This window comes from Diabrotica virgifera, chromosome 1, assembly GCF_917563875.1.
Source record: "Diabrotica virgifera virgifera chromosome 1, PGI_DIABVI_V3a".
In the NCBI taxonomy this organism is placed as follows: domain Eukaryota; kingdom Metazoa; phylum Arthropoda; class Insecta; order Coleoptera; family Chrysomelidae; genus Diabrotica; species Diabrotica virgifera.
The window spans coordinates 180,283,175-180,310,022 of NC_065443.1; the positions used below are offsets into that span (position 1 = coordinate 180,283,175).

Consider the following 26,848-nt stretch of genomic DNA (forward strand, 5'->3'; position numbering starts at 1 on the left):
ACAATGACATTCTTTTGTTAACACTGACAGCTGACAATGACAGTTTTTTTTGTTGACATTGACAGCTGACAATGACATTTTCTTCTTTTTTTGTTGTCATTGATAGCTGACAAATGGTAATGGCAGTTTCTTCGTTTTTTGTTGACATCGACAACTGACAAATGGTAATGACAGTTTCTTCGTTTTTTGTTGACATTGACAGCTGACAAATGGTAATGACAGTTTCTTCTTTTTTTGTTGACATTGACATTTTCTTCTTTTTTGTTGACATTGACAGCTGACAATGACATTTTTTTCTTTTTTGTTAACATTGACAGCTGACAATGACATTTTCTTCTTTTTTTTTGTTGACATTGACAGCTGACAAATGGTAATGATAGTTTCTTCTTTTTTTTTGTTGACATTGACAGCCGACAGTGATATTTTTTTTCTTTTTTTTTTGACATTGACAGCTGACAATGACATTTTCTTCTTTTTTTGTTGACATTGGCAGCTGGCAAATGGTAATGGCAGTTTACATAATAAATGGCAGTTTACAATTAATAAACGGGCAGACTGCAATTGCGCGCAGCGGTCAGAAAGGAGGAAGACCTAACCCTTCGGTCCAAACCTAACTTACGGGTAATAGAGTGAGAGAACCGCAGGAGGTATTTGACCGCTGCGCGCAACCACAACCCACCCTAATAAACATAGTTTAATTTGTATCTCTCCATTGACCTCACCATACATAAACGGCGACACTGTCTTTCTTTGCACTTAAACTGTTTTTTAATTAATCAAACACTTTGCAAATGTTGGATTAATTCTAAATCGCTTTTTTGTGTGATATTATTAATATCAAAATAAGAAGTTACATCCATTTTTCGATACTAAACATGAATGACAACTAATCTTGTTTTGACAAATTTTCAAATTCCAAAGATATTTTGATTTATTTAAATTACATCAATATTTAAAACAGAAAACCTTACGATAAAAATTGGCAACCTAGCACAGTCGTTGTCGAATGTCGATCTAAATGTCATAAACATTTTGTGATTTTGTGTTGTGAATTTGATTACTTGATTGCAAAAATGTTGACAGAGAGAATTCAAAATTTTGTTGGATTATAATATTTTCAATATAATCCAGTATTCTAATAAAAATAATGAATTATACCGCACTAATATGGATTAATAAGATATAAATAAAAGGTCAGTACCTACAAATATAAAATATACACTTCTATTTGGGGAAAATATGTCTGAAATTAGTAAGGTTATGTATGGAAAAAACCAATTTTTAAAGTTGATTTTTATTTAAATGAATGAGTAATCCGCAAATTTTTTTCGGGAAAATAGCTTAAAACAATGTATATTTTCATATTTTCCAAAAAATTTTACCCGATGCGAATGCCTACTAACTGCCACGGCACCATCAAATATAATCGTACGAAAAAATTTCGTATTTCGTGTCTTCGGATATCGGATCTGTGAAAATTAGCCTTTATCGTTAAATACTTATGAGAATAATAATCAGAATAAAATCACAGTATAAAATTAGTAGGTATAATGGGAGTATAATATACATAATATATGTACTTACTTATCTGCTTTAACTCCCCGAACTTCTCCGACGGAAAAATTTTCACTCTTTTGAAAATATGTAGCCACCATACACATATCAACTATAGGTAAGTTATCAGACTGCCCTTTACAAAAACCCTCTTCGGTCATTTTAAAAAATATATCTTAAAAACACTCAAATATATCAGAAATAGAAATTATCAAATATATTTAGTGTCAGTGTCAAAACGAATGCCAAACCTATGAGGGAACTTACACATTTTTTTATTACGTAATATTATTCAAACACATAAAATCCTTTATAAAAGGTATATTTATTCAATAATATTATTCAGTTTCCTTTAAAAATAATATTTCCAAACTTTCACGCGGTAAAACCTCATAATAACTAGAAGATAATTTAAAATCTATATATTTTTTTCTGTTTTCTGGCCTTGGTTTAGAAGAACCCTTAGCCAATGTAAAATAGTTCAAACGATCAAAAACGCTTGTGACGTTACATAAAGGATCCCCCAAACCGACGCGAAACTTTTGCGACGCGAATTTTTCGTTGCGGAACATTCGCAGGCGAAACGGTAGCGGACAAGGCTTTCCCACATTGGCGCGGAACCTGACGCGACTGTTCGCCATACAAATATGAACAAATTATATTTTTAAATCGGCCAACAGGTTTAGGAAATACAAGACATCAAAAATGACCAAATTGTTAAGTGGGCGTAATCTCTATGCAAGCAAATTAATAATAATATTATAATATATGTATAATGAAAACTTATCATTTTCTCCTAATTCTGACCCTATAATATTCCAGACTTTACCTTTTTTTCTTATATTTTTATAATCTTCGTCCGTTAAATCATATATTATAGGATATTGTTTAACAATTTCAATGAGTTTTTCTGTAGCAACCATTTTAAAACACGCGAAACTACAACGGTAGCGGAAAAAACCGTGCATGCAGCGTTTCATGAAAGGAACGCTGTTCTGCCGCGACCGTTGCGGATTCCGCGCAAAGTGGTCTGAACACGTTCATAATCCGCCGTGTCTATCGATTCGCCGCGATTCCGCGTAGGTTGCGGCTGCGAAAGTTTCGCGTTGGTTTGGGGGATCCTTAACTGTATTTTCTACTGACGTTTATAGTGTCTAATTTAAAATTATATACAATTTTGTTTACTTTGTTGGTGCAGAATGTACATGCACAACTATATGACGTCACTATGCGTTTTGGACCACCTGTTTTAATTTGAATTTTTAATCGTCTTTAGGGGCCAAACGAAAGACAAACAAAACTTTTTTTATCTTTGATACATGCTTTAAATTATGTTCTGTTGTGATTTATAACATTTTTTTCGAATTTAAAAATTTATGCAAGTTCCCTATTGTGAATCTGCTGATGCTTTCAGTTTCCGTTCTCGTTCCCGTTTCCGTTCTCGTTCCCGTTTCCGTTCTCGTTCCCGTTCCCGGTCAATTGTGCAGCCGCCTTAAATCTAGTAGAAAACGAGGTTCGGTCGTTGGCAACCCTGCCTCTAATTGTTTTTAACCTAATCACAGAATAACTAACCATACAGAAGCGAAACTCAGGCCCAAAATGGTAACATAAATTTCATGCTCATGTGTCAACGTAACTGGTATAACCTCACTTTTAGACTGACAGTGACATTTGTTTTTAGTTAAATTTTATATTTATATATGTTTTATTTTATATTTAGTTTATTTATATTTTATAGTTAAATTTTATATTTCAAAATTAATTAATAACTACTTGTCAAAAATATCACATCATTTGAATTGGTGTATTCCTTAGAACATCAAGTTCCATTCTGTAACTAGGGCTCAAGGTCAAATATTTCGGTTCCCACACAATCAATGGAAACGACAGTCAGTTTCGCTTCTGTATGGTTATTTATTCTGTGACCTAATTTTACAATTTGTTTGAGAGGTTACTGATCATTTCTTGCTTATTTATTATTTAAAAAGTCGCAAAAATGGATGTAGAAGAACTTTTGGACTATAAGGTAATGTTTATATAAATTTATGTTAAATCATAAATTTTAAGAAGCTTCATTACAAGATACTTATTATATATTTTTTAGCCTCCTCAAGCTCTAAAACGACCAGTACAAGTTGACGAGGAGGAAGATGAGGCCGAAAGAACCAGAAAGATGAGAAGATTAGCCAGAGCTAAAGCTAGTAGAATGGCTAGACCTATATCTCCTACACCATCAACACAACCATTGGATCACATAAGTGAAGAAGAGAGAGCAGAAATTCTTAAGTTTGTTGAAACAGAACAAACTCAGGTAATTGTTAATTTATTTATTTATATACGGGATTACCCCCATTACAAAAAAATATATTGCTACCTACATTCCAATACCACCTACGAGTAAATGTAACGTTTTTCAGGAGAGCGAAAAAACGGATTTTTTCCTTTGTGGTATACATTCTAAATAGTTTTATTGTGTATTCATTTATAATATACTTGCTTTTTATTGTTTGTAATAATAACATTCCTGAAGATAACCCAAGTAGCACAATAAAAACATTTTAGTTTTATTTAAGGTTTATAAAGGTTTTATAATGGTAAATAAGAAGATAATGGTTTTAAAGTTACCTTGTAGATATACTGCCAGAGCTTTAAAATTGTTAAGCATTTATTACTAGTTTTAAAGTATCTAATAAGAGTATCAAATAAGACTAATTAATCTAAATAGATAATTTGTCTTATTGTAGTTTTAAAATGGTTTATTCTCAGTTCACTTTAAAACTAATCAGTTTTATGAAGAACTTCCGGACTGTTTGGTTTTATTAGATTCTAGTTTGTTACCTTTTAGTTTTATTGCAGTTTTAAAGATTCTCCTAATGTGACTAATAAAACCTATTATTAAAACTACTTGATCTCAAGACTATTATGTCAGTAAAACATATGCCTTAAAACTATTTTTTAGTTTTCTTTAAAGTTGCTTACTTAAAAGCAATTAATAGGCTATACGCTCTGAGCTTCGCTGGTGTCGCTCCTAACGGTTACTAATTCAACTTTCACCGGTAATTTTTAAATTTATTATTTAATTGTTATCGCTTAATATTTACAACGCTAAAAATTAATTAAATTGTAATAGATTTTTTTAAGATTTTGCTAATCATTTTGACGTTTTATTGATGAAATATTAATTTCTTACTTCGGGATACTTTCACAATTATCATGTAGATGGCGCCAAGATTAATTTATAATTACATATTACAGAACATGAAAAAACGCAAATTCAGTATTTAAAACGTAAGTATATTTAAGGTAAAAATATATACCACAGCTTTGATCAACTAATATTTTTTATAATTATTGTTTTTAATTTTAATTTTAAATTAATCACATTGACATTTATGTCAAATTTCCGGTAAATGTGTACAGACTTGTCACTACTGGCGCTCATGAATTTATAAATATCCCCTCTACGTACGAGCTCACAGCGTATATTAAAACCAAAAGCTCTTAACTGATTCAATTTGGTTATCGTCAAGACTAAACTATGCTTTTTGTTAGAAACATTAAAACTAAACTCATCCCCTCTTCTTTCATGTCCAAAATGGTCGGTCATTTGTTTTAGAGCGAAACAGTGTTGTAGTGTGTTGTAAAACAAGGATGTACATTTAGTATGGAAGAAATAATTCGCAAGTACTTAAAATATAAACGAACTGGTAATTTTAAAGCAAAAATACAACACACACAATACTACGACGCCTCGATTTTAGGTTAGATTTACATTAAAACTGAGTGGCATTATTGACAGCAGCATTAAAACTAAACGGTTTTAATTCCAAGGCAACCTTGCTTTTATGTAGGATATATGCTCTTGAAAAGGTGTAAAATAAAACCATTTGATCTTAACAATTCTCTGTCGATAGACCAATTTAATGCTTTAATGTTAAAATAAATCAAATTTATGTCTTTAGGAAAAATGAAGTTAAAAATGTTAAAATGACAAATCAAGAATATTTGCAGAAAATCGTTGAAAGGGATTTGACCATAACAAAATTGAATAGTTCTATTGAAGAACTGAACGAGATGAGCAAGAAAATGATAACCACAATACAAGTGTTAAAATCTGAAAATGAAATGCTTCAATTAAGCAGAAAGGAAAGTCAACTTAATCTTAAACATGAATTCGAGGAGACAATTTCTAATCTAACCAACAAAATTGTAATTTTGGAAAATGAAATTAAGAAAATGGAAGAATTAAATAAATTGTCAGAGGAATTTGGAAGAAACCTGGGTGAAGAACTTCGTCAAGAGAATTTTTATGGCCCCACAAGAGCTGCACAAAAAGAACCACAGAAAACCCAGACCTTGAGAGAAGTACGAAATCCAAAAAAGAAAATAGAAAATATAAAATCATCAACTTTTTTAGAACAGCAACTCAAGCCAAGAAAAATAAAACGAAATATTCTACTTCTTACTGATGAGACCACACGCGGTTTGAGATGTGAACTTAGGCGTCGTTTTCCAGAAGAAGAAGTGAATATCCAAACAATTATTAAGCCTGGTGCTTCACTTTCTGGGGTCATTGAAAATATTGACTGTTTAACAAAGAACTTTAGTTCTGATGACTATGTAATTATTTCAGCAGGTTATAATGATTTTGTTTCATATAGAAATCCTAGTATAAAACATGTTAATATGAAACTAAGACAATGTACTAACACGAACATAATGTTTCTCTCTGTTCCTACGGGAAATGATCCTAATGCCAAATATATTTCAAAATTTAATAATAAATTAAGTGACTTCTTAAGTGTTTTTAATTCATATTATGAGCACTCAATCTCATTCCTAAATGTAAATAATTCATATGGGCATAGACTGAGCAACTATAGAATTTCATACCTGTTGGAGAATCAAATAAAACATTTTAAAAATTTTAAAAATAATAAAAATTTGATATTTATTCAGTTAAAAAATACAACACCACCCAATGAACATAATTCAGAAAGCATAATTGTTTTAGATGATCTTGGTGAAAATTGTTGCACTTTTACAAGACCAGAAAAACATTTGGATTTTCAGTTAACACCAATAATACAACTTCAGACTTAGAAACTGACAAGTCAGAATCTTCTTTTAATTTAACTTTTCTCTTATTTCATACTCAGTCAGCTAGAAATAAAATTGATGATTTATTTTTAATGTTAGAATATAATGACTTTCCCAGTGTTCTGTTATTGACTGAACACTGGCTAGAAGAAAATGAATACTTGTATATTCCCGAGTATTCCATGATTTCACATTTTTGTAGAACAAACTTTATACATGGGGGTACTGCTATTTTAGTACACAACTCTCTATTGCAAGAACTGGCTTTTGTTCAGATAAATTATGAGGATCTTATTGAAGAAAAACAATTTGAATTTTCAGTTGCACAAATAACAAATTTTGATATCTATATTATTTGCATCTACAGATCTCCAACAACCAGTGTCCAGATTTTTTTGGAAAGGCTGGAGAACTTGTTGTTGAAGATTCCAAAGTTTAGTCAAAAAATCCTGACGGGTGATTTTAATATTGACTTTCTGAACTATGATTGCAATGAAGTAAAGAAAATAAAAAACTTACTCACTTGTTTTAATTTAAAAATGCATGTTAATGAAGCAACACGTGTCACTAAATTGTCTCAAACTCTAATAGATTATTTCTGTTCTAACTTTGAGAAGGATTATGTTCAATGTATTGTATTTGACCCCAATCTATCAGACCATAAGGCAGTTGTTGCTTCTATCAAAATTAAGAAATTTAGTAAAGGTAAAGATAGTGTAAATAAATTTAAAATTGGTCGCCTGTATAGTAAATCTAACTTTGGTAAATTTAGATTAAAGTGCGAGAGTCTTGACTGGTATTCTCTCCTATCACAATCGTCTGAGCCATTTAAATCATTTCATAATACAATATGTGAATTTTTTGAAAGGTCTTTTCCTAAACAAAAGATTAAAATTAAAAATAGAAAACCTTGGATTACAAATGGCATTAAAAATTCCTGCAAAACCATGAGATCGCTCCATTATATCAAAAAATATTACCAAGATGAATGGTTTGTTACCTATTATAATCAATATAAAAAGATATACAGAAATGTTATTAAAACTGCAAAAGAAAACTGCTACAAGCATAGAATAGAAAACTCCTCAAATGTAACTAGGGAAACTTGGTCTATAATAAATGAATTAAGGGGTAAACACAGATCAGGTAATAGTCATCACACTCCACTTCCAAATGACTGTAATGAATTTTACTGTAGCATAGCCGAAACTTTAACAGCACAGTTGAGACATGGTACAGATCCTTTGTCATATCTGAAGAAAACAGAAGTTATGTGTACCTTCATAATCTATGATACTAATGTTGAGGAATTGAAAGAGATATTTAAATCAATCAGAAACAAAAACTCTTCGGGTTATGATGACATCTCTATAAGAGTTTTCAATAATCTACCAAACTCTGCTTTGGATGTTTTATCTATTTTAATTAATGATAGTTTTAATGCTGGCACATTTCCCGATTTCCTGAAGATAAATGTTGTAATTCCATTGCACAAGGGTGGAGATCACATAAACCCTTCCAATTACAGGCCAATTTCTCTGATACCTACGTTGGCAAAAATAATAGAGAAAATTGTTAAAGCAAGATTAATACAATTTTTAGAGGTTAACCAACTACTAAGTCCGAAACAGTTTGGTTTCCGTGGTAACACTGGCACGACCGACGCGATTTTCAGTTTTTTAGAGATAGCTTACAATAATATTAATTAAAGGCGAGATGGTTGCGGCAGTGTTCTGTGATTTGACGAAGGCTTTTGACTGGGTCAATCATGGTTTGCTGCTGCAGAAGCTTAAACACTACGGAATTAAAGATAAGTCACTGAGTTGGATGGAGTCATATTTGTCGGGTAGGAGTCAGTTTGTTAGAACAGACTGTGACTCTGACTTGATGAATGTAACTTGGGGAGTGCCCCAAGGCTCGGTATTGGGACCAGTTCTGTTTTTGGTATATATAAACGATTTAGCCTACCTTGATGTATCTGCTTATTTCACCCTTTATGCAGATGATACCACTCTTATATGGCATGCTAAAGATTTGAATGTCTTACGCCAATCTGTAGGTAGGGAACTCTTAATGATTGAAAATTGGTGCACGGCGAACTTTTTGACATTAAACACTTCTAAAACCAAGCTTCTGTGTTTTAAACATGTTATGCCTGAATTACATCTGGAACTTGAACCTCAGCTGTCCGTGAGGTTTCTTGGCCTGAATATTGATCCTGACCTTAAATTTAAATCGCATATTGAAGCCTTGAATTCAAAACTTGCATCTGGATGCTATGCAATACGGTCGACTAGAAGGGAGCTTGGTTTTGCCCAAGCAAGAACTGTGTACTTTGCACTGGTAGAGTCACATCTTAGATTCGCAATTCAGTTTTGGGGAGCGTGTAGTCAGGAGCTTTTCAGTAGTGTGTTTTTGCTTCAAAAAAAGGCAGTACGCCTGTTGTGCCAGGTAAATTCTAGAGAAACGTGTAAACCTTTATTTATTAAACACAGTATCCTTACACTTGTATCTCTTTTCATTTTGGAAACGGCAAGCATTATTTTTAAGAATAAACATCTATATGAAAATAATAATCGATCTGGACGATTTGCTAGCAATTTAGCTTTGATTACACCTAGAAGCACACTAGTCAAAGACTCATTTATTTTTAACGGCATCAAAATTTTTAATAAACTACCTAGTGAAATAAAAAATTTGGAAACTATTAGAAAGTTTGGAAATTCATTAGATAGACTGCTCGCTAAGAGGGCCTATTATGATCTGACAGAATTTTTTGAGGACCATTGGAGCTGATGTATTTGTGATCTTGTGTATATATTTTTTTTTTTTTTTTTTTTTTTTTTTTTGTCAATTTGTTTGTCATTATTGTTTGTGATTTAGTTTTACAGCTTGTAGTTTGTTTGTTTTTTATTTTTGACAATACTACATATTTTGTAGTTGTTATAAAATGTAAATGTGTTATGTGTTATATTTTATATTTAGTCATATTTTAATTTAATTTATTTATTTAAAACTCTTAAACAGTGTTTGTCAACAAGATTTTTTCTTAGACAATAAACATATATTCTCTCTCTCTCTCTCTCTCTCTCTCTCTCTCTCTCTCTCTCTCTCTCTCTCTCTCTCTCTCTCTCTCTCTCTCTCTCTCTCTCTCTAGGATGCTTATTTATAGTTTTTGTGTAAGCCTTATATTGTAATCTATCATGGCTTTCAGCATCTCCAGAAAGCAATATGGCCGACACCCAAATAAAACTATTTGGTCTATCGATAGAGAATTATTAAGATCAAATGGTTTTATTTTATACTTTCCAAGAGCATATATCCTACAAAAAAGCAAGGTTGCGTTGGAATTAAAACTATTTAGTTTTAATGCTGCTGTCAATAATGCCACTCGGTTTTAATGTGAATCTAACCTAAAATCGAGGCGTCATAGTGCTGTGTGTGTTGTATTTGTCTTTTAAAATGACCAGTTAGAATATATTTTAAGTACTTGCTACTTATTTCTTTCATACTAACTGTACTTCCACTTTTACAACACACTACACCACTGTTTCGCTCTAAAACAAAGGCCGACCATTTTGGACATGAAAGAAGAGGGGATGAGCTAAGTTTTCTTGTTTCTAACAAGAAGAATAGTTTAGTCTTTACGATAACCAAATTGATTCAGTTAAGAGTGTTTGGTTTTAATATAGCCTACCAATTGCTTTTAAGAAAGCAACTTTAAAGAAAACTAAAACTACAACTAAAAAAATACTTTTAAGGCATATGTTTTACTGACATAATAGTCTTGAGATCAATTAGTTTTAATAATAGGTTTTATTAGTCATATTAGTATATTCCAGTGGATGTGTTGCTGGAATTTAATTAAAAATGAATGTAATAAAAAGAACGTAATCAAATTTAATGTGATTTTAATGTTAGTATTTAATGTTATTAATACTCTTAGTCGTATTGTGCATCTTTTTAATTTGTATTGCGTCCAAATCTTTGTGTAATTTTATTTGACATGTGTTAAACACTTGTGTTATTGACATGAATAAACGAATCTGAATCTGAACGATAAATATTTTATTTATTGTTGTAACAAAAATGTGTTTCGCTTAAAACACTCGGAAGGAGGGTCGATTGTTAAATGACGGCCAAGGGGTGTGACCAATACGTATGCCTGCTGAGTTGTTACTGAAGAAAAACCACAACGATTACTGTTATCTTTCTTCCCGTTGACCAGATGACTGAACGATAAATCATTTATTAGGTCTGGTGTATACTTTCGCAGTTACAATGAACAACACTCGGATGCATAGTGAGTTGTTGACACAAGCGTCTGATATGTAACTAATTTATGTGGGTGAGAAAACAGATGTTGACAGAGTAAAGCCATGTCACTCTTAGCATTTTTGTGTTTAATTTAATGTGAATTTCGAATGACTAAGTTGTTTCGCTTTTGAGAAAAAATATTAAAATTAAAATTAGCGAAATAGTAATTAAAGCGTATCGCTATACACCCTCTCCGAGAGACTAAGACGATAGATAATACATAATATATACAAATTATAATGAAAATTGAAAATAGAAAAAAAATGCAAAGTTTATACGAGGAGAACGAAAAATCACTTAATACACTGTAAACTGACACTCTCTTGGTAGTTTCCGGTAAATCTTGCTCTTCTCCTCAGTCTGTTATCTATTTTGCTGGATACTGTCATTTCTTTTGTTTCGTGATGGGTAGAGTCGTGAAGCTCGTACGCTGGTTTCAATCTGTCTATGGAAATTGTTGATTCTTTTCCATTTACCCAGCCGACAAAAGTCTTGTCACCTCACTTGTCTTATCACGGCGGATGAAAACGTGAGAGGTGGTTTTCATGTCTTTGAAAATGAAGGTACTTTTGGATCCATGATGTGACGGTTGCGTAGGACGGAGGTTTTCGAAATGGTTTCGAAGCGTTTTTAAATAAATGTGAGCATTGTCGTCGGTGTTTCTTTGTGACGAAAACAATAGTTCACCTGGCAAACACAATGGTTCTCCGTACACGAGTTCGGCAGCTGAAGTACCTAAATCTTCTCTCCACGCTGCCCGTATACCCAGTAACCCTGAAGGTAGGCTTTCGGTCCATCGGATGTTTTCATGACATCGAATTGCTGCTTTTAACTGTCGATGAAACCTTTCTACGATACCATTTGCTTGCGGATGATAGGCGGTTGTCCTTAAATGGGTAGTTCCAGTTAATTTGCATATTGACTTGAAGAGATGCGATTCGAATTGTCGGCCTTGATCTGTTGTGATGCGCTTGGGAGTGCCGAAACGAGCTATCCAACCAGAAAAAAATGTTCTGGCTACTGTGTCTGCTTCTTGATTAGGCATCGGGAAAGCTTCTGGCCAACGTGTGAAACGATCGACGCATGTTAAACAGTATCTGTTTCCTTCTGAAACCGGCATCACTATAATGTCTATGTGGACATGTTCGAATCGGCTGGAAGGTGGTAGAAAACTTCCAGTAGGTGAAACAATGTGGCGCGATATTTTCGATTTTTGGCACTGTAGACACGCTCGAGTCCATTTCCTCACATCTGATTTAATGGATGGCCAAACATATCGCTGTGTGATCATCTTCACAGAACTGCTGATTCCGGGATGTGCTAGGTTATGCATGGTGCGAAAAATTGCCATTCGAAGTGGTTTCGGTACAAATGGTCTGGCTGTAGATGTTGATATGTCACAGTACAAACTCACGTTTTGTTCGGAAAAGCGTATTTTCTTCATTTGTAGTGATGTTTTCTCACTTAAAAAAGTTTGCAGTTCTGGATCAGTTTCTTGTGCGAGAGCTAAGTCAGTGATGTCGATATTTTTCTTGATGCTATCGACTCGAGATAGTGCGTCTGCCACAATATTTGTTAAACCAGAAATGTGCTGAATGTTAGTGCAAAACTGTCCTATATAGTCTAAATATCTAAGGCGAAGGTGATTGGTTTCTGGTCTGTGTATATCGTTATGTCCTTGCCTTCGATCATATGTCTGAAGTGTTTTATGGCTAAATATATAGCTAATAGTTCTCTGTCGTATGCACTATATTTCTTTTCGCTAGGTGAGAATTTCTTAGAAAAGAAAGCTAAAGGTTTCATACCTGTATCCGTTTTTTGTTGTAGTACAGCTCCCGCACAAAAATCAGAAGCGTCACAAGTGATGGAGATATCAACATCGTTTACAGGGTGGCTCAGTAAAGCAGCGTTAGCTAAACTGTTTTTGCAGTTGTCAAAGGCTTGGATTCGCTGTGGTGTCCATTCGATTGGTGCTTTTCCTTTGACATTACCTTTTAGGGCATCATGTAGTGGTGCTTGTAGCTCAGCTGCATTGGGTATGAACCTTCGGTAGAAGTTTAACATACCTAGAAATCTGCGTAGGTCTTTCACTGTTTTTGGCTGAGTGAAATTTTGTACAGCTGCTACTTTTTCTTGTGGAGGTGTGAGTCCTCCGTCTGATGCTCTGTATCCCAAAAAGGTATTCTCGTTTTTGCCGAATTGACACTTCGCTGGATTTATCACAACGCCAAACTGCTTGAGCCTTTTGAAAATCTCTTCCAAATGCGACATATGCTGCTCTTCGGATTCTGATGCAATGAGAATATCATCGATGTAGGCTTAGGCGAAGTCTAGACCACGTAAAATCTCGTCTATGAAACGCTGGAATGTCTGTCCTGCGTTTCGTAAACCAAAAGGCATATATAAGTATTCGTACAGCCCAAATGGTGAGGTAACGGCGGTTTTTGGTATGTCTTCGGTGGCTACTGGTATCTGGTTGTATGCTCTCACTAAATCTATTGTAGAGAAAATTGTCTTACCAGCTAGCGCCTGACCGAAATCTTCGATGTGCGGAATTGGATATCGATCTGGAACTGTTTTTTGGTTGAGACGTCGATAATCTCCGCAGGGTCTCCATTCCTCACCTTTCTTCGGGACCATGTGCAGTGGAGTAGACCAGTTGCTTTTCGATGGTCTTATGATGCCTAGTCGTAGAAGATTTTCGAACTCTTTTTTAGCCCATTGCAGTTTGTCAGGTGCTAATCGTCGAGGCTTCGAAAAAACGGGTGGACCTGGTGTTGTATCGATGTGGTGCTTCGTTTGATGTTGAATGTCTTTCACGATACCGGCGGGTCGCGTGATTTCCGGAAATCGTAGCAGCAGTTCGTGGTAACGCGACGCTTCCGCGATAGTCTTTACGCTGCCGTCGAAACACTCTTTAACGAGTCCCTTTGTTCGAAGGGTTGTCGTACTGTCTACTAAGCACTGGTTAGCAATGTCCACTAGGAGCGCGAAATGGGAAAGAAAATCGGCTCCGATAATGGGCTTTGAAATGTCCGCCACTACGAATCGCCACGTAAAATCACGCCGTAGTCCGATGTTTAATGTCAAGTTCACATAGCCGTACGTCGCGATTTTAGTGTCATTGGCCGCGTATAGTTCGTATGAAGTCTTTTCGCGTGCACCCCGTACATATTTTCGTGGGAAAACGCACAGATCGGCTCGGATGTCGATTAAAAAACCCGTGTTGAGCTGCCCCCCCCCCCCACTTGCAAAAATTAAAAAACAAATAGCCCTGATTTATGAGCTTTCATATTCCGCAAACTAAAAATTTTGAGCTCGTTCCACTGAGCAGGAATTTAATACTTTAGTGGGGGGGGGCTGAGTCAGCCCCCCACTACTTAAAAAAAAGGAATATTGAATCGGTTTTTGCGGCAGAATTACGAGCTATTTATGAGCTCTTGAAATTATATAGTTTCGATTTTTGAGCTCATCCCCTTCACCCCCAAACAACCCTTTAATTGATTTAATTAAGAGAAAAATGCTGAGAAAACTTAAAATATATCGTATTGCGGATATAATTCCTATAGCTTATAATATACTCTAAGAATAAACTATTAAATCAGGTGCATTTCGATTATTGAGCTACAACCCCTTCGCAAGAAAACCACTCTATCTTCCCGGCCTAAGAGAAAGTTGTACTTTAATGCATTAAATTAATTATTTGGCGACTACATATCACTTAATAATTTATAAGCTTCCAAATTACGCGCATTTAGATCAGTAAATTGCAATTTATTTTGTATAGTGCAGTCAATGTAGGTAAAAAGCAACGTTTACCTTCAATTTCGGTGAATCTTCATCGATTTTCACGAAAATTGGTCAGTGGTTAGAGGATACCTCAAGAAATAAAGGTGACATGGTACCACCTTGCGCCTTTACCCTGAGGGTGGATACCGCCCCTTCTCGGGGGTGAAAATTATTTTATAAAAAATAGCTGCACAAATTACATATAAGCAAAATTTATTATATAAAGTTATTAAAATAAGTCAATACTTTTTAAGTTATTAAAGATCAAACATTTTAATTATTCGTGAAAAAAATGCATGTTTTGAAGCGGTTTTTCGTAAATCACTGAAAAACTAAGTTTTTACAAAAAAGTTAATAGTAGTATAATTCGTATAGCTTATATTCTAAGCATAAACTCTTAAATCACGCGCCTTTCGATTATTGAGCTACAACCCCTTCGCAAGAAAACCATCCCATATTCCCGGCTTAAGAGAGAGTTGTACTTAAAATAATTTAAATTAATAATTTGGCGACTAGATATCGTTTATTAATTTATGAGCTCGCAAAATATACGCATCTCAATTATTGAATTGCCAGTTTCTTTCTATAGTGCAGTCACTGAAGGTAAAAATCAACTATGACCTTCAATTTCGGTAAACCTCCATTCATTTTCACGAAAATTGGTGAGCGGATTTTGATGCTATCAACTTTTTCTGGAGCTCATTTTTGATAGGTATTTCTAAGTACTTTGACAAGTATTTAGTACCTAAGTGTTATAAAATGCATCGCTTTCCCGTTATTTAAGCTTGAGTCCTTAGATTTGAACAGTCGCAGAAAAAAATATACATTTAATTACCAATAACTTACTTTAAATTAACATTAAAGGGTTTTTCAAGTAAGCAATTTATTATATTTTTTATTAGCTTCAATTTTAGTAATGAAAACTTTTTTGTAATAACTTACAGTTTTTGAGTTATTTATGAAAAATCGCTTTAAAGCATGCATTTTCTTTAACAAAAATTAAAATATTTGATCTTTAATAACTCAAAACGTATTGATTTATTAATAACATTATATAATAAATTTTGCTTACAATTTGTCCCTCTCTCGATTTGTGGGGTTATTTTTAATAATGTAATTTTCACCCCCGAGAAGGGGTGACATATACCCCAGGCTAAAACCGCAAGTTGTTATTGTCAATTCGTGAAAATGAATGGAGATTTACCGAAATCGAAGGTCATAGTTGATTTTTACCTTCAGTGACTGCACTATAGAAAGAAAATGGCAATTCAATAATTGAAATGCGTATATTTTGCGAGCTCATAAATTATTACACGATATGTAGTCGCCAAATAATTAATTTAAATTATTTTAAGTACAACTCGCTCTTAAGCCGGGAATATGGGATGGTAGAATTGTAGTCTTGCGAAGGGGTTGTAGCTCTATAATCGACAGGCGCGTGATTTAAGAGTTTATTCTTAGAATATAAGCTATACGAATTAAACTACTATTAACCTTTTTGTAAAAACTTACAGTTTTTCAGTGATTTACGAAAAACCGCTTCAAAACATGCTTTTTTTCACGAATAATTAAAATCTTTGATCTTTAATAGCTTAAAAAAGTATTGACTTATTTTAATAACTTTATATAATAAATTTTGCTTTTAATTTGTTCTTTTATTGATTTGTGCAGTTATTTTTTATAAAATAATTTTCACCCCCGAGAAGGGGCGGTATCCACCCTCAGGGTAAAGGCGCAAGGTGGTACCATGTCACCTTTGTTTCTTGACGTATCCTCTAACCACTGACCAATTTTCGTGAAAATCGATGAAGGTACACCGAAATTGAAGGTAATCGTTGATTTTTACCTTCAGTGACTGCACTATAGAAAATAAATTGCAATTTACTGATCTAAATGCGCGTAATTTGGAAGCTTATAAATTATTAAATGATATGTAGTCGCCAAATAATTAATTTAATGCATTTTAAGTACAACTTTCTCTTAAGCCGGGAAGATAGGGTGGTTTTCTTGCGAAGGGGTTGTAGCTCAATAATCGAAATGCACGTGATTTAATAGTTTATTCTTAGAGTATATAAGCTATAGGACTTATATCCGCAATACGATATATTTTGAGTTTTCTCAGCATTTTTCTCTTAATTAAATCAATTAAAGGGTTGTTTGGGGGTGAAGGGGATGAGCTCAAAAATCGAAACTATATAATTTCAAGAGCTCATAAATAGCTCGTAATTCTGCCGCAAAACCGATTCAACATTCCTATTTTTAAGTAGTGGGGGGCTGACTCAGCCCCCCCCACTAAAGTATTAAATTCCTGCTCAGTGGAAAGAGCTCAAAATTTTTAGTTTGCGGAATATGAAAGCTCATAAATAGCTCATAAATCAGGGCTATTTGTTTTTTGATTTTTGCAAGTGGGGGGCAGCTCAACACGGGTGATTAAAAACTGTTTTTTTGTATCATAGTCTGTTACGAAAAGGCGGCGAGACTTTGGGATTCGATCGGATGCCGCATTTACCGACTGCCCGCGACGTTTCTCTGCTGCTTGCACGGAGGAGAGCACTTTTGAGCTTGGTCACCAAAACGGTAGTGATACCAACATAATATGTCACTATTATGTTCCCTACTGTAGCTACTGTCTCTAGGATATGGTCTTCGTCTTGAGTTGCTGCGGTTTCGATGGTATGTGTTAGCTTGTGCTCGAGCATGCGGCATGGATTTTCATGTCAGCTAATTCGGCTGTCAATTTCCCGATGGATACTGCAATCCGATCTGAAACACTATTGTTGTCACTGGTCGTCATTGTTGATGTTCACTGTATATTATTAACCGGCAAAAATATATTATTAACACTAACTTTTTTTAAATTTTCGCGGCGTTTTAAATACTCGCGGGGTCACCAATATTCCGGTGGATGTGTTGCTGGAATTTAATTAAAAATGAATGTAATAAAAAGAACGATAAATATTTTATTTATTGTTGTAACAAAAATGTGTTTCGCTTAAGACACTCGGAAGGAGGGTCGATTGTTAAATGACGGCCAAGGGGTGTGACCGATACGTATGCCTGCCGAGTTGTTACTGAAGAAAAACCACAACGATTACTGTTATCTTTCTTCCCGTTGACCAGATGACTGAACGATAAATCATTGGTTGCGTTCATCAAACAGAGAGCTTGGAATCGGATTGCAATCGGATTGGAAGCTCTTTTACTAGTGAACGGTGCGCTGAATTAATCGGATTGGAAGCGCTCGCCATTTTATTCAGCCTTAAATTTGTTATTGTGCTGTGATAGCTGAATCCCGCCAACTTTAAAATTAAGTTCAAAGTAAAATGGATAATTTAATTAAAATTGAATATAAATACAATAATTATTGTATGTAATTTATTGTAAATATTTGTAGTTCTTATTTTAGTATTATTAATATGTATCCTATATATAGTTATTATCTAAATTAAGTTAGAAATATTTGTGTTTTTTTATTTATATAGTTACTAGAAATATTAACACAATATCTGTATAGTAGGTACCTACCTCATTTATTTTCCAACAATCCAGTTTTTGATTGATTCACAAATCTTATAAAAATTGGTATTGATTGCATACCAACTATTTGTAATTAATATTTACCTACAATAAAATTAAATTTAATATAGGTAGGTAGGTACCTATACAATAATACTCCATATTAGTTATTTTTAATAATATTTCCAATTTTTTATTCTTCTTCACCCACCGTTATGTTATTAATTTCTTTATTTAGCATACCTACTCAATATTGCATTTATCCAGAACATTATTGCCTTCTATATTATAAAATTGTGTGAAACACAATGTTCGTTAATCGAATATTTTCTGTATCAAATTTTAATCCTCTAAATTTGCATTTTATTAGTTCAAACCTTTCTACAGCTGACCGAATCTTTAATTTATTATCAAAATTTTCTTGTTCTTGTAGTAAACGTTTATTATTCTGGTAAGATTTCATTAAGTTAAGTATCTAGATATGCCGAATTTTGAATGAGATTTATATTCGCTGGTAAAATGGAATCTGCTCGAGTTAAATAGTTAATAGGCCTGGATCCTGCATACCAAAAGAAAGTTTATTAATAGCAAGCTGAAAATTTGTTATTAGCTTAACAGTGTCTAGTCGGACAAACTTTGATGTTTTAATTTAAAACAAACACTGGAACGGGAAGTTTTAATTGTTGAACAGGTTACAGGTTTCGAACGTCAGACTACAAAAACGTCTCATGTGTTGTGTCGGACAGAACTTCCAATTGATTTGCTACTCTTTCATTAGCATGCAAAATTAGACTGCTATTTATCACCAATATAATTCCTATCCTCTGACATGTTCTACGTGTCGGAATTATTAAAATGCCCAACATAGAGAGAGACATACTTTATTGATACAATAGAGAGTTATCAAGTAACTCGAGGAGAATACGGTAACGTTATTTTAGCAATGGAGCATGCGCAGTATGAATATTGAATAACGGAAATGATTTTAACGTTAACGTGCTCCGTTACGGTAGGTCGGATAGCGGGCTTAAAATACGGTAACGTTAGCAGCGAATCGCACCAATTCGGCAGGACTCGGAGTGACACGGCCATTTCAGTTCTGTCATGTTCATGTAATAAATAAATATGTTGTGTTATGAAATTTTATTTTGTATGTTAACAGGTGTTTTGTCTTTGTTTTCTTGGCTTGGTTTTGGTTGACTGTTTTGGTTTGGTTGAGTTTAAGGATTTAGTTACTCTCAGCATTACTTACCAGTACAGGTATGGCCAGTTTCTGTTACAATTATATCTGGTATCCCGTACAAGCCTTGGGATATCCTGTTTTTCAAACCGAAAATACTGTTTGGCTTGTTCAGGTTCTAAGGTATCGAAATTAAAGACAGGATGTGCATTTTGATTTTGAACGTTTCATCATTTAAAACGAGATTTAGTATTAAGTACTCTATATCATCGTCATTTGCTTCAAGTAACATTGCCTGTTCTAAGATCTCTTCCATATTTTTTAGAAAAATTTGAAATCCAAATTGTATAAAACAAGTCAAAATTACAAAATATGTATCTTGGGTGAAAGAAAACAAAAACAGAAAAAAATTTAAACAAATTTAATTATTTTGCAGTCAAATACGAAATTTGACTGACAGCTGCCAACTATTAAGTGAAGCAGAAATTCAACCACTTGATAACTCTAAAATTACATATACGTTAAAACTTATACCGTAAAAAAATAGCGTTTACGTGTCAAAATAACGGATGGATAGAATTTTACTTGATAACTCTCTAATGTACCAAAAGGCCATCGACCAAAGTCTTTCAGCCAACTGCCCAACATATTTTTCGGACAAAAATTTTTTCATATATTATAATATACAAAGTTTGCTATTGAATAAACTTAAAAACAACCTGCTAGTTTTCACAATCATAAACTTGTCAGGATGGCACGTTCCACAATTAAGGCTTCCCCTGTTCCAGTGTTTCTATACATCAAAGAGTGTCCAACTAGACACTGTTAAGCTATTAACAAATTTGAGCTTGCTATTAATCAACTTTTTTTTGGTATGCGGGATCCAGGCCTAGGTACGAAATTTTTAAAAGTAGATGTTTTAAAAAAAATTTAATTATACAGTTTAAACAGCTTTTTCAAAACTATTTACAATCATATTATTTGTTGTCATTTCATGGAATTAGGCATAATCCAAATTTAATATAAGTACTATGAAAAAAGAACTAGAGGGAGATATAATCTATTTTTTAATACGATTCTTTGATCACAACCAACTAACTCTTGAGATAAACTGGGAATGCAGTAGACATCCCTTTATGATGCTCATACAGAAGCACATTTCCAAGCAATCTTACATTACAAAGTTGTTGCTGGCATCCTATAAAGGGAAAAAATAATTATTTTGCATGGTTACGTTATCTTGAAGCTGTATTCGATAAAAAATTCTGAAACGAGAAAGCTCACTTTAATACTTATCCGGGCAAGACATTTTACTTCCATATAAAAGACATGGCATTTCGGGCCTATTGAGCCCCGCTTGCCCGGATAAGGGTTAAAACAGTAAAAGAAAACGCAGCAGCATAAGGTACTGTTGGTTGGGAGCACTCTGAAGACCACCATGTGTTCGTTGTTCTCTGATAATACCATCAATACAGATAGAATTATTTCTACGAGTATGGCTATGTCCAACGAAATAAGGATTGAGAGACCTTTTAGATGCTCTCAGTGAAACAAATGCAATTTTAGAGCCACAACCAAATACTAGGAACGCTAAGGAAGAAATTCCTCTTATTAAAAAAAGAATGGAGGGACAATTCTTGTTAACAAATTCTGCTTAACAATGGAGGAGGAAGATATATGAAAGGTTGTGTTATATATACAATACATTTAGTTTTTATCTAAGCATGAAAATAAATATTATGACCACATTTGTACTACATTTATTTTCAAACAAACCAGTTTTTTATTGATTCACAAAAATTTTTTATTGATTACGATTTACAATTAACCCATTCGCAGATACGACTAATATGCATGTACTTACAAAGGGAAATTACTGTCTGCATATGAAGATGTGTCCACAAATGTGTTAATACAATATTTACAATAAAATTATATTATAGAATATTTACAATAAAATTAAACTCAATATACACATTGATATTCAAGATTAGTTATTTCCAATTTTTTGTAATTCTATATTATTTGGGTGAAAATCTTATGTCCAGAGCTCTTTGGCAAACCAAACGTATCCCCAGTAACAAATTCTCTGGTTTACTTAGCATCCACATCATAAACATTAATTTTTTCCAATAGAATTATTCTGTTTTCAAATTGGTGGATATGACCAATACAATTAAATAGTTCCTGGAAATATAACAATATAATATACATGATGTTATTAATTTGTTATACAATTTTACCTGGAAAGTAGTTCTGGACATATGAAAATGTTCTCTAAATTGGATATTGAATTATGGTTTATATATATTTAATTTCATCTCATCCTTCTGGAATAATTTGAGGTAGGTACATCTGCTAAATGTATAACGGCATTTGCTAATTTCGTCCCCAAACAAAAGTTCTTCAAGAATATTATCCATTTTAGTTTAGACAGTTTCAGTTTTATTTAAAAACAAAACTGTCTAGGTTATAAATTATATAAACAACGAATAAAAACATAAACAAATGGAACACAGAACACTCTCAATCGAATGTCAAACGTCAGTCGTTCACTAGTAAAAAAACTGTCAGCGTTTCAGCGCAAATTAATCGGATTGCACTCGGATTATTCTGGTGAACGCGACCATTTATTAGGTCTGGTGTATACTTTCGCAGTTACAACGAAAAACACTCGGATGCATAGTGAGTCAAGGGCGGATCCAGGGCCGATTTTCGGTGGGGGGCATGGGCTTTTTTGGGGGAGTAAGTGGGGACTGGGGGAATTTTTTTTTAAAATTATGGCTAAAGTGGTGAGTTTTAAGGCATTTTTCACAAACTTTTGAGTGGCATAAAGACACTCAAAACTTATCGTTATTAAAGTACTATTAAAGTCAGTACCGATCCCTACACGCTTCTTCGGATCCAAATGCAGTTCTTTCTACAAGTTTAAGACTATTTTTCCCAAGGCTTCTCCTGTCAGGCGTTGTTCTCTTTCTTGATTTTTACTAAGAATTTTTATTTTGTCCTAAGCGTCAATGAACGCGTCAATAAATCTTCATGAATGTTGTTATTGTGTATGTATCTCAAATTTAGAGAAAGCTGTTCCACGAGGGATACGTCGGTCGTTTCATCAAATATGACAGAGTAATAATTTGAACTTTGTACCTGCTTCATTATTTGTTCAATTATTTCTTCACCACAATATGTGTATGTTTCTCGGGGAGATGGTGTGGATAGGTGTTGTTTAAGAGTCTCATCTCTTGATGGGATTTTAATCCTTAACAATTCCCTGAAATTTTCCTCATTGATAGGTCCAGCATCTTCGTCCAGAAGCAGAAGGCCATCATCATGATGGCCCCTTAGAGGAATATTTTTGTCCACCTAAGAACATTGAGACTCTAATATTGGTCGTAGTCTTTCTCTATTTTCTTGTATCTGGTTAGACCTCTGAGAGTATATCTGGTTAATGAGTGACTTTTGCGGGTTGCGATAACTTTGTAGAAAATCCAGTCCAACCTGAACGCACTCCTTGTGCTATGATGTTTTTTCATGGGTTTTTATGGCTCCGTCTGTGCCCACGAGTTTGGGTAAAGATGTTTAAGGTTTCGTGGCAAGGTTTTGGGCTGTCAGCCCTTTATTGTGACCACATTTTTCATTCTTCTTTCTTATTATTTTTCTTTTTATTCTTTGTGTGTACAGAATATGGAAATTGATATCATTTTGATAGCTGTCAGGGTCGTTCTAACAATTGCCACTTTGTAAAATTATCAACGTTTTGATTTACAAAACATTCTATGTCATTCTTGAAACCTCCGTTACTGTTTTTGTTCAAGTCTACTCCAGAAGACATATTTATCCCTTGTTTTGTACATACTGGGTTGGAATAAAGTATGGAACCAAGCAAATATCTTTGAAACGAAAAGAACAATATTTATGAAACTTTGCAAGCAAGTACAGTAACGCAAAAGGCATCTGTCTGTTGTCATATTTTTTTGTTACTACTCCACTTCCGGTTTCACCGGAAATACCCTTAACTTATTTAATTTAAATGGGACACCCTGTATATTTTTGCGGATTTTAAAAGAACTTGTTATTTTTAATTCATACATACCAAATTTGGTAGAAAAAAATTGTTAAAAAGTGTCTGTAGATAATTTTTTGTATTAATACAACGTAGTAGGAAATAAACGAGTACCATCTATATCTATACTGTAGACTAAAATTGTTGTTTGCATGCACTGCATGACTTATTTGAATTTAGTATAGTAGGTAAAACTGTTACTGAACTAATTGACACAAATAATTTTTATTAAAAATGGTTCATTTAAGTGAAAATGATCGTATTGAAATATTAATGATAATCGGTTATGGTGAATTTTCATTTTTTGGAAATGAATTTTCCAAATCGATGGATTGTACGTAGAGGATACAGTGGCCCGCTGGTTCTCCGAACCTCAACCCGTTAGCTTTTTTTCTGTGGGTTATCTAAAATCACGTGTTTGCGTTAGGCAACCAACATGCTTGCAAGATTTGAGAAAAAAGAATAATTTATGAATGTGAACTAATACGTGGAGAAATCTTGCAAAAAGTGACTCACGAATTTATTTATAGGCTTGCACGTTGTCAGGAGGTGAACGGCAAACATTTTCAACATTTGAAATTATATTTTTAATATGATTGGTCTAACGTATTTTTTAACTGTAAAGAGATGTATTTCTTGTTTTAATAGTTTTTTCTTCCAAACTTGGTATGGATGAATTAAAAATAACAAGTTCTTTTAAAATCTGCAAAAATATACAGGGTGTCCCATTTAAAGTAAATAAGTGAAGGGTATTTCCGGTGAAACCGGAAGTGGAGTATTAACAAAAAATATGGCATCAGATGCATTTTGTGTCACTGTACTTACATGCAAAGTTTCATAAATATTGTTCTTTTCGTTTCAAAGATATTTGCTTGGTTCCATATTTTATCCCAACTCTGTATCTGTATATGTATATGTGTTTGAAACTAAAAACATTTGAACTGCAAATATTTAAATTTATATTTTTTTAAATTCTCGGAGGGGGCCATGGCCCCCTCCGAGATCCCCCCCTCTCTGGATCCGCGCTTGTAGTGAGTTGTTGACACAAGCGTCTGATATGTAACTAATTTATGTGGGTGAGAAAACAGATGTTGACAGAGTAAAGCCATGTCACTCTTAGCATTTTTGTGTTTAATTTAATGTGAATTTCGAATGACTAAGTTGTTTCGCTTTTGAAAAAAAATATTAAAATTAAAATTAGCGAAATAGTAATTAAAGCGTATCGCTATTGGGACCGTGCAAATTCGGCAAAGCGACCTCTATTTCTACGCTCTGTACTTTTATTCGCACTTTTAATTATATTGGCCAATTTTGTTAGTCCTGGTGGCTGGATAATTGTCAAGGCCGTAGTCCAAAAAAATAATAGAAGAAAAAATAAGATGCAGGTTATGTTATGCAAAGGTAAACAATTGTATGTAGTAAATAAAATTAGTTATTAAAATGTAGTACTGCAAGCAAAATACAATTAATTAAATTTACCTTTATATAATAATTGCATATCATATCAATATTGTGGAGCAATATATAATTTTTCTGCTTCAATGACAGAAGGTATGAAATATACGTCAATTTGACAATTTCAATTGACAATATGAATTATTTAAGATAGTTGTAATATTTCTCCGCGACTCGCGCACGGTCGTTTCTCGTTTCCCTTCCAAGTACTTGCACACCGCGAATAAGTAGAATCTTTAAAACTTCAATAAAACTAAAAGGTAACAAACTAGAATATAATAACACCAAACAGTCCGGAAGTTCTTCATAAAACTGATTAGTTTTAAAGTGAACTGAGAATAAACCATTTTAAAACTACAATAAGACAAATTATCTATTAAGATTAATTAGTCTTATTTGATACCTTTATTAGATACTTTAAAACTAGTGACAAATGCTTAAGAGATTTAAAGGTCTGGCAGTATATCTATAAGGTAACTTTAAAACCATTATCTTCTTATTTACCACAATAAAACCTTTATAAACTTTAAATAAAACTAAAATGTTTTTATTGTGCTACTTGGGAGCTCTTATTTATGTAAGAATTGCTGTAATACGATTTTTAATATATAACATATCGACAAACATCATCCAAAAGCTCTGTGCTGTTTTAATGTTGGTCTTATGGGTTACATGCATCGAGATTAATACTGAATATGTTATAGAAACTTTATAATAAACTTAAAAATAGTAAAAGTAGTTAAGTAACTCAGGAAACCATTTATTTAATACCTAAGGATCAAAATAATACCCAAGATTTAACCAAATACTGCTCAATTACTTGTTTTCCAACTTTGTATAAATTGGTCATATCCTGTGTACCCCAACGTATCTACCAACACTGTGCTGAAACAATATCATAGAGGCTCAACAGAAAGGATGCACTAAGGATTCCATGGGTTGCAAAGAACAACTTATCATCGACTCAGTCATTTCTAACCAGGCATATTGCACACATAGGAACCTTTTTACTGATTGATTACAAGAAGGCCTTTGATTCAGTGCTGCCTGAATGGCTTATAGTTTATAAATATATTTATTAATTTTTATTTATTACAGTAGAACCCCGATTATCCGTGTGCGGATTATCTGGGCTGCGGATTATCCGTGCTATGATTTTCTATTACTTAAATTGCATTTTTGAGGTTTTATCAAAATACAGTCACTGTAAATCACCCGACGGAGACTCTATACGCCGAGACAGAGACTCATAATGAACTATTTATTTTTTCTGTTATCTTTTTATGGTCTGTACATATGTATCTATATACGTACATATGTGTTATAATACGAAATAAATATTCGGATTATCCGTGCTTTTCAATTATCCGTGCCAACGTCCGGTCCCAAGGAGCACGGATAATCAGGGTTCTACTGTATTTATTTACAGGCAAGCCCAATTCAAAAAATATTATTACAAAGACAACAAACAAAAACAATAACAGTGTCAACACAGAGATCAAAATATTACAATTTGTATTAGATAACAAAGCTATTAAGTTAAAGGAAAAAAAAGAACATTACAATATAAAAAACAAACAAAGTTTAAGCTTAAAAATTGGTCATAGAAATTATATTATTAACATCCAGTTATACAGGGTGTTTGGTAAAGAATGGGCCATAGCTTAACCTTAGATTCCTGAGGTTAAAATAGGTCGATTTAAGTTAACTTACCTTAGTACAAAAGTTTTTTTTATTGGTTTAGGATTAGACCATGCGGCCAGCAACAAAGTAAATAGTACATACATAAACAGAATATATCTTATCTAAACTATCTAATTATTATTCTAAGTTAAGGTTATCTAAGTCTGACCGACCTTTTTGTTAAGAATAGA

General features: G+C 33.4%; 1 protein-coding gene and 1 long non-coding RNA gene across 2 annotated transcripts in view; one reads left to right on the forward strand and one right to left on the reverse strand.

The window, feature by feature from the left end:
• Positions 1–3,286: 3,286 nt before the first annotated feature.
• LOC126878929 (beta-catenin-like protein 1) overlaps positions 3,287–26,848 on the forward strand; it is a 249,890-nt gene continuing 226,328 nt past the window's right edge. The window contains exons 1-2 of the mRNA XM_050641810.1: positions 3,287–3,580; positions 3,659–3,865. Coding sequence (XP_050497767.1) covers positions 3,551–3,580; positions 3,659–3,865 — 237 coding nt within the window. The 5' untranslated portion in view covers positions 3,287–3,550. The remainder of the gene's footprint in view (positions 3,581–3,658; positions 3,866–26,848) is intronic.
• LOC126878938 (uncharacterized) lies at positions 21,201–22,088 on the reverse strand. The gene is made up of 2 exons (XR_007695890.1): positions 21,700–22,088; positions 21,201–21,643 (listed from the first exon to the last, which is right to left on the reverse strand). It is a non-coding gene; the product is annotated as an uncharacterized LOC126878938 (long non-coding RNA).